This window comes from Schistosoma mansoni, assembly GCF_000237925.1.
Source record: "Schistosoma mansoni, WGS project CABG00000000 data, supercontig 0154, strain Puerto Rico, whole genome shotgun sequence".
NCBI classification, from domain to species: Eukaryota; Metazoa; Platyhelminthes; class Trematoda; order Strigeidida; family Schistosomatidae; genus Schistosoma; species Schistosoma mansoni.
This window is the reverse complement of record NW_017386049.1, coordinates 263474-273471: the sequence shown is the minus strand read 5'-3', so window position 1 is coordinate 273471 and position 9998 is coordinate 263474. Positions and strand designations below refer to the sequence as shown.

General features: G+C 37.4%; 1 protein-coding gene across 1 annotated transcript in view; it reads left to right on the top strand.

Annotated features, from left to right (window-relative positions):
* The window catches only part of Smp_155540 (glycosyltransferase-related), a gene marked incomplete at both ends in the record, with an annotated part of 16138 nt that extends 6773 nt beyond the window's left edge, over positions 1 to 9365 (top strand). Inside the window, 3 exons of the mRNA XM_018798320.1 lie at positions 5086 to 5169; positions 7877 to 7948; positions 9201 to 9365. Of these exons, the coding sequence (XP_018646701.1) occupies positions 5086 to 5169; positions 7877 to 7948; positions 9201 to 9365 (321 nt within the window). The remainder of the gene's footprint in view (positions 1 to 5085; positions 5170 to 7876; positions 7949 to 9200) is intronic.
* Between the last annotated feature and the right edge of the window lie 633 nt (positions 9366 to 9998).

Genomic DNA, 9998 nt, shown 5'->3' with positions numbered 1-9998 from the left:
GTTTCATCCTCTTGTGGAACTCCTCAGCACCCTCGGATGCTTGCGCAGTGTTCTATCGTTTGAGTGCGATGGCGTGAGACTGGTAGATCCTGGGGTCGATTTTCGCGGGGAGGGATCGTGGTTGCGCACTGATGAGGAGTCCCATAATAGGACGAAACGGCCATCCTGTGCTTCAAGATTTTCCATGGTGGTCTAGCTTCAATTGATTCATGATTTCAACTATGAAAATACTGACATTTCCACAAAACCCATTCTGATAATAATTAAAATAGATTAACTTTACCCTCCCCCCTTCCGCCACCTCCCTGTAAACACGTTGACTACAACTATTATTGCACTCATTTGAATATTGATTTGTAAATATTTGTACTGGTTTCCTAGACAAAAAAATACAACAAAAACAATATCATATGTTACAGCAAAAAAATTTTCATACTACATGTTAAAATCAACACACATTGAAGAAATCACTCAATTGCGTCACAAGGCAAGCCCTCTCATGAAATCCTGAGAGCTAAAGGAATAGGACAAGACCAGAGAACACATTAGACCGAGAAATGGAGACAAAAATGAGAAGAGTGAACAAAAATTGGATAGAACTAGAAAGGAAGACCCAAGACAGAGTGGGTTGGAGAATGCTGCTCGATGGCCTATGTTCCATTGGGAGTAACAGGCATAAGTAGGTAAGTAATGTCAAACGTCGACCCTAGAGGATTTTACGCAACTTCTTGAATGTGAAAACCAGGTTGAACCTATTTTTGTGGACTTTATTGTATATACGTTTTCTACCTGTAGGTGTCCACACTTCACGACAAATGGCCTTCTCTATCCCATAAAGGAAATCATGTAAAACGATTGCCTAGTGTCATAGTTCAGCCAGCTACCGTTACCACAGTTTTGAGTTTAGTATTATAGTGGAATAACAACGTGTCAGATCATGACTTTTACTCTACGAAGATCACTGAGGTTCATTCGATTACATCCACATTTGCCACTCAATAATAGTTAACTCGATGAATGTCACAGTTTGTGCATAAATTGGACTAATGTATTCCTGAAAATAAGCGTAATCAATAATTTTCCTAACTGTCCAACACTTTGGGAACAGACTTCCGTTTAATTGCATTGACTTTATCTGGATTGACTCTGAGGTTGTCTTCTTCGGTCACTAGCCTGAAGAACTTGGTGGTTCACCCAAAGAATTTGAAACTCTTCACTTAAGTAAGGATCGGATTGTTTAAATTTGAGTTGGTAGAATACTTCACCTTGAGTAGCATCATCAATGATATGAGTGTAGTAGTTTACGACTTCACGAATTTCAACATGCTAAACATATACGTGACATTTAATGATATCGCTGGTGTTGTCTTTACATCGAACGATAACCGCTGATATGATATCTTTGTGAGTATCGGTAATCAAAAACTGTTTCAAAGATTCATTCTCTTTAACCTGAAGGCATGAATCTGTGAAACCCGTTTCAGTAAAATATCTTCCATCATTAGGTTTCATGAAAATACCCTTAACCACATTTAGCTGGTGTGAATAATTTTTGAATTGAGTATTCAAGTAAACCTAGAAGTCAACCTTCGGTTACAACCATCCACTGAATATATTACACACGACTCCTTGAGTTGTCCATAGCAAATGCTGCACATATTTGAGAATAACCAGTTCCTCAACACTCTCTTACTACTTATCTAATAACGATGGGTTGTACACACAGGGAACCGGTCTTTTGAGTTTCAAGTGAAGCCGAATACAGCAATCCACTCCTCAAATTGTACATCTAGTGAATTCACTAAATTCTAAACAATTATCAACATAAGTGAGATTTCTCGAAAGGCTTTAGGAAACCGTATTGAAAGTTGCGTAACGACAATTGTTCACCAATAATCTCTCCGCAGATAATATCTACTTATCGAAACTACTGTCTGCAGACATTTTGAGCAAAATAAATGGAGTATTGTTGGTGTGTCCACACGCTTTCCTATTCCTCGTAACATTGTCGGAATCAGGCGGTTCAATTTTGAACAGATCTTCATTTCCACTATACGTAGCGACCAAATCGATTCCATTTCATTAAAATTAATTTCATCATCTCCTTATTTCAAAACTGATCCAACGTTATTTGAAGAGTCACTCACATTATTCCTTTATGAGGGTAGACCGAAGAAGTTTATCACTAATGGATGATATCGCATCTTCCATATTGTTAGATAGTATCTCACTGAAGACAATGGTGGTCGGTTGCTCGGTTCCATGGATTGGTTGAAGTTAGACAGAAACATTGGATGCCATCTCAGTGGTCTAGAGGTCAAGCGCTTGAGCGCCAAACTAATAGGTCCTGGGTTCGAATCTCATGTGGCGAGAACGTAGATGAGCACTACTGGATAGTCACACAATAGGACGAAACAGACGTCCAGTGCTTCCAGGTTTTCCATGGTGGTTTAGCTTCAATTGACTCATGATTTCAACTATAAAATTACATAAAACTCAATCTGTTGGTTTGTCAAAATGAATAGTACACTTGACTGAATTGGTACAAACACTCTTTTAAATGTCTCCAGATTTCACATACGTTGATTTTACAACTCAGTGCATTGTGGAAACCTCCTAGACAATTCTAGAAAACGACTAGTCATGCCCTCCTACTTTTGATTGGACAATATGATGAACGGTTACCGGTTGTGGTATGTTTTCCTGAAGTGTTGTGATGGATTGACTACTACAGAAAGTGTAATACTCAGGATTATTTTGATGATTACTATTCTCACGTTTCTTCTATAATCAACTGTTTACTGCAATCAGGTTTTTCCATCGTTTCACATTTTACTATCCATCATTCTTGTTAATTAATCACATAAAATTAGAAGTGTGTATGGTTTTAGATGTGATGTAAATCCACATGTAGGTTTGCTTGCATGTAACGACAAATTATTTCATGCTATCGACAAGTGGTCGAAGAGAACCGAGTTAACTGATTCTGGTTGGTATTCACCTGCACAAATATCTGGTGTTGTTGCTCTGTAGTGCAATTAATGAAAAGTGTTTCAATGTTCTGCTGATGTAATATCAAGTTGTCCCTGTCACTGGTGCGATTGGAGTATGAGATAACGAGATGGTGTAGCAGAACGCAACTCGATTTGATATAGTGCAGTGAAATGCAATGCGATGTTTAAGTTAGTTTAAGTTAGCCTCGTATCATTATTCATCGTATCTGTTCGAATGTGTGATTGATAATGATTAATAACACTTAGTTACAAACGGAATAGGATACACAATATGGAGAAATTATTATCGAAATTCTGATTGATAAATCTAAAAAGTTGTATTGATTCACGATACAGTCGTAACATAAAATGTTTTTAAACATCAACTTTACTTAACGTTATAACTAATCTCAAATGTCGAATTAAAAACCTTTGTGTTCTGAGTTTGACTTTTCTTCCAGGTCTCCCACATTGCCCGCACGTTCCATGTACCTATAATAATTATCGCTCTGATTGTTAGAAAGGATATCGTTCTCGTGACTTCCGAAACATCTCGGCTTTTATCCTGTGGTGTCATAATTCTTCCTTCAACTCCCAGGGCAGAGTTTAAACGGTTTAAATTACTTTTTCTGGTTGGCGTTTTTTAGCGAGTAAGTTTTCTACGGAATGGGGTCGCTAACCCCGTGCCCAAACCTTCGCTTCTGTGTGGGCTTGGATCCGGCAGTAACTCTATAAGAGCTAAAGGCGGATTGGCAAAGCAAGGACAGCATTCCTACAATTGAAAAACATATGGAACTCAAAACAACTGTCAACTAATTTCAAAGTAAGAATCTTCAATACGAACGTCAAGACAGTCCTACCGTACGGAGCTGAAATGTGGAGAACTACTACATCCATCGTCAATAAAGTAAAAGTATTTATAAACAGTTGTCTTCGCAAAACACTCAACATTTACTGCCCGCATACCATCAGCAACAGCGTTTTATGAGAGAGGACAAATCAGCTTGCAGCTGAAGAGGACATTAGGAAAGACGTTGGAAGTGGATAGGGCAAACATTAAGGAAATCATCAAAATGCATCACAAGGCAATCGCTAACTTGGAATCCGGAAGGGAAACGGAAAAGAGGAAGACCAATGAACACATTACGGTGGGGAATAGAAGCAGATATGAAAAGGATAAACGTTAACTGGAAAGGATTTGTAGTATCGTTTGATACGTCAAGCCCATATACCTTATTCTTACTTCTGGACAAGTCAATTCACATATCCATCATGAATCATGTTTTCACCTTGTTCATTATTCACTTATTAACTCTGACCATTTTTGTATGAGCGTAGGTGTTTGTACACTTCTTCTCCTATTTATCACATGTTTGTCATTTATTCTTATCTGACTATAAATATAGATTAACGCTTAATAAAAGTGAGTTGGCTTCCCCGCCATCTCCAATACATGTCATTTTTGTTTCGCTCGCTGATATTCACTCACATTGTAGTGAACAGAACACGACTGGGGACAATCGAATGTATTTAAGCAAAGATTACAGACTATCTCAATAAATTCTGATTACCAAACAATGAACAGTCAATTTGCAAATTAACAACCAATTGTTTCAATCTTCACTGTTTCTTCTCTTATTCCATTGCTCATGCATTTTCCAGACGTTTGCGTTTCATTTCAGTTCTTTCCTCATCGGTCTTCTGCCAAAATACATTCTATGTCTGACCCACACCATATACTACTTATATGGATATAAGTAGACCACACCACAACATGCTTATAACTTTCTGGCCGGCGTCATTTGTCAATAAAAATGTAGTTGCCGCTTCTCTTTACCTTCTGATTTTACACACCGTTAAGATTTGTATTATGATGGTTATCAGGGTGAACGATTAGCGAAGCACGGCACCATAGATTTCCCAGGACAGAGTTAGATGGAGAAAACTGGTGGATGGCCTATACTCCTCCACGAGGAGTAACAGGCGTAAGTAAGTGAGCTGATCATATTAAAACAATGATAATATTTGGTTTATTCTTATTAGGTAACTTATCTATACTCATGTAAACTTCCTTTTTTTCTTTTTTTTTTAGGTTATTGTACTAGATATTGATATACTACTTAATACAGATATTATTGAGTTATGGAATTATTTTGATTATTTTACAGGAACTCAGGTTTGTTTATTATTCATTATTGATTATAAAAGTGCTGATATTCGAAATTGATCAACCCTAATGAATTCTAAAGTGCAGTTTGTTTTTGTGTTTTTTCAAATGTTTTACAATAATTAAAGTTGGTTAAAAGTTTAAGCTGAATTGAAATGGTAATGAACAAGAAGACAACGGGAAGCGGGGGACAATTGAATGTATTGTGAGCACAAAATTACAAAATATCTCAGTAAAATATGAGAACTATATTACTTACTTAGTTATGCTTGTTACCCCTCGTGAAGGAACATAGGCCGCACAACAGTATTTTCTATTCAACCCTGTCCTGAGCAATCCTTTACAGTTATTTACATTTAACATTCATCCTTTTCATATCTGCTTCTATTTCCTGGCGTAATGTGTTCTTTGGTCTTCCTCTTTTCCGCTTTCCTTCCAGATATCAAGTTAGGGCTTGGCTAGTGATGCAGTTTGATGATTTCCTCAATGTATGTCCTATCCACTTCCAACGTCTTTCCTAATGTCCTCTTCAGCTGCAAGCTGATTTGTCCTCTCTCATAAAACGCTGTTGCTGATGGTATGCGGGCAGTAAATGTTGAGTATTTTGCGAAGACAACTGTTTATAAATACTTTTACTTTATTGACGATGGATGTAGTAGTTCTCCACATTTCAGCTCCGTACGGTAGGACTGCCTTGACGTTTGTATTGAAGATTCTCACTTTGAAGTTACTTGAGAGTTTTTTGAGTTCTGTATATTCTTCAATTGTAGGAATGGTGCACTTGTTTTTCGAATCCTCGCCTTTACATCTGCATCAGATCCTCTTTGTTTATCAATGATACTTCCTAGGTACGTAAATGTTTCCACCTTTTCCAGAGTTTCTCCATCAAGTGTGATTGGGTTGATCTTTTGATGGTTGGTGTATTTGAGAATCTTGCTTTTTTTTGTGTATGTTGAGGCCTTTTGATGTAGAGGCTGTGTCTACATTTACTGTCTTCGTCTGTATTTGTTCACATGCAAACTATTAATCAATTGTCTCAATCTTGACCATACCTTCTGCAAACATCAGTTCATCGTCTCCGATTATCACTGTTCATGCATTTTCATACCGATTGCGTTTCGTTTCCGTTCTTTCGTCATTGATCTTCTACTGAAATATATTCAATGTCCGATCACCATTATATACTACTTATGTGGATATAAGTAACCGACACCATAAAACTACATGTTATTTAGCTTACTTCATACATACAAAGAAATATTTGACTGAGTGTTGAGGACATAGTTCCTATTGGACCATAAAGTCATGATAATCCACGTACTATGATTATTGTTACTATCATTAGCTTTATTCAATATTATAATTTTCGTAGAATATAGAATTCTCAGTACCAAGCAATTCAACATGTTCCCATTTCTTACTTCTTGGTCGATTCTCATGATAAATATTGAGTGATCGTCAGTTAGATGTTTGCAGTCAATCGACGTCTAAATAATGTACATTATTTTCTATGAATATTGCCAGCAACCACGATATCACTGATTGAGTTTTGTGTGACTCCTACAACGAAGGGTTGTACACATTTGAGAAACACACCTGAATAGGTTGTGCGAGTAATAGCCTTAATTATGTATTAAAAGAAACAAAATTAGATAAGTTATTGAAATATCTAGATGGCAGAAACAGGTGGAACAGATGTTCAAGCAGGCCACCAGTTTATTATGATCATGATAAAAAAGGTTTTTGAAGTAGTTTTAGTCATAGACTGATATCATCGTAATCACAATTGATTGATCACTGAGTGGTGATCAATGTCATCCATGTCAAGTCCTTCTTAGCGCTGATCGAATACTATCGATCAAGTTGAAATGTGGCCACTAGTCTAGGTGGCTCGATATTGCGTGCACTATGTTGAGATAAGATGGTGGTTTGAGATGGTAATCAGGAAACCCTGAACCCGGGTTTCGTGCTACTTGGCACTCATCAGCAAGGTGTATTTGCAATCTTGAGGGAACTGGTGCTCCCTGACGGATTCGATCCCGTGTCACTCAGCTTCAGTCAGAGACGTTATCGCTGAGCTATTCGGGCCGCCACCGACCTCCTGATATCATCAAAATATCATCCAGGAGCTCAAGTTCTTGTAGAATTATTCATCAACATGTCTGAAATATTAAAATTATTGTACGATTTAAATTTAATCAACCATGGCTATTTTAGATTATATACTACCACATACCACTTATTAATAGCCTACTACTTTAAATCAAATACTTAAATGTGATGGATTTGTGATTTCAATGAATTTTTGGTTTCTCTAGTGATTGAAAATACGAAAAACAAACCAATACACATCATGGATTGGTTGAAGTTAGAAATTAACACCGTTGAATGCCGGCTCAGTGGTCTGTCGGTTAAGTGCTCTGACGTGAGACTGGTAGGTCCTGGGTTTGAATCTCGCTCGCGAGGCGGGATCGTGGATGCGCACTGCCACTGAAGAGTCCCATAATAAGACGAAACGGTGGTCCAGTGCTTCCAGGTTTTCGATGGTGGTCTAGCTTCAATTGACTCATGATTTCAACTATGAAACTAACAGTCTATTAATATCAAATTTTTGTATATCAAGTTAACAAATGTTATCAAAAGGATCTTTTCTGATGATCGTTTCATATTTATACTTCTGATAGCTTACAAATCTTTATGTCTCTTTTTTTCAAAGAGCATAGGTATCGGATTGGAACAAAATCCACATTTTCAAGAAGTTATGACTAAGTTAAATAGTAACTGGAAAGTAAGTTGAAAATTATTTTAATACTTCATTACATTGACAACGATTTACACATTTGTATATTAATATCATTTATGGACAAAGAATGAACGATGCTGAATTGACCTAGAGACAACACATCTACTTACAAGTGTTAAAATGAGGTTATAGATTAGCCTCCACCTGGAGAATCCACTCTTCCTCTCGAAATGCTCTCACATGACCACGCGTATATAGCATCTGCCACATAAGTCCTACTCACTGCCTATCGTGGTGGGGGTGTTGTTCACGGAAATGAGAGGACGAAAAGCAAATGTCCGGCGCTTTAACCAGGTTGGTGGATGTGCAGCGACCACCTAGGGGAGTTGGAAAACCCTGATACCAAGCCAATGGTGCACATGGGCTCCAGTATCCTAAGGGAACAAATGGCGTATGAATCAATCGTTGGTCACCAGCTACCATGGGACTGCATCTCTTCACGATGCTTCACTGGATTGTGGATCAGACCTTTAGGTCAAAGGCTCCGGGTGTGCCCCCTATGAAAACCACCTGCTTGAGTTTGGGCACCTGTGCAGTATCACAGCCCTCACACAAATCGAATGAGATTGGTACGGCGCATATGTATCTGGTGCTTCCTTGTACCAATATCTATGTGTTTAAATAAATAATAAATGAATAGTAACTAAGGTAATCACGATCTGGCATCAGCTATAATGTCAAAATGATATTCAACTGTATGGATGAATGAATTCCATACGAAAATCCATGACATGCTATCGTCAATGTCATCGACTCGTCCATAGATGATATTCTCGTACAAACTTCTTTTCATCAGTCAATAGTAATTTAAAGCTGAATACTTCTCCCTTATTTATATCAGACTGCAGTTATGGATGTAGATGATTTACCTCAGAACTTATGAATACCTTGTTTGTTTTGTAGTTACGTTTGAATTGTGTTCATCAAGTTGAAATGTACTTACTAGCCAAATAAACCTGAATTGACTAAAAAACTTGGAAGCAAGTGATATGTTGTTTAGTGTATATAAACTAGAAGGTATATGTAGAAACTTGAAGAATTGTAATGATCTCCATGAGATAAGCACTCAACTCCTAGTTAAGATCATTAAGGAACTGTGATAATATATAATCAAAGGTTTTAAGTAGCTCTTATACTGATTACAGTTAGACTAATGCCATAGTTGAAAATCCAACCCAATCAATTTTATTTCATCTGTGCAAAGTATAATAGATCATATGTATAATCTATATTTTAGGGTTATGGATATAATAATGGTGTTCTGTTATTTCATCTTTCTAAATTACGATCAACCAAATGGGATTATCTATGGTTGAATATAACTAAAAAAGCTATTGAAAAACAAGGTTACTTAATCACTGGTGAACAGGTAAATCTAAACTTCTTTACATATTCATTATAACTACTTTTATTGATTTTGAATGCTTATTTGGAGAAATGAATTTGCAAACTTCTACCGAACACGTATTTCTAAGGTATGTGCTTTTTGGTTATTTTACTTGCTTACGCCTGTTACCCCTCTTCGAGGAGCCGAGTACTGCCAAGTTGTATCTCCTCATTTCCATTGCTATTTGGCTGGTCTTTCCTGTCTCCCACATTGTCCGGAAGTTCCATGTACCTATAAAGAGTGTTGCTTTGGTTGTTAGAAGGTGCATCGGTCTCGTGACTTCCAAAAAATTTCGGCTTTCATCATGAGGCGTCATAATTATTCCTTCAACTCCCAGGGCAGAGTTTAAATGGTTGGAATTATTTTTTCTGGTTGGCGTTTTTTAGCGGGTTAACTTTTCTACGGGATGGGGTCGCTAATCCCATGCCAAACCCTCCTCTTTTACCCGGGCTTGGGACCGGCAGTAAATCTAGAAGAGCTACAAGCGGAGTTAAGGTACGTTCAATCATTATTCATCTAGCAAACGAGACGAAATTGATTAGTATGATACGAACAATGTAGTTACATCAGTGTGACTACTGAGAAACGAAGACACTAACCATTAAAAAGTAGCACATAGTCACAATGTCAATCAGTTTATCAGAAGGG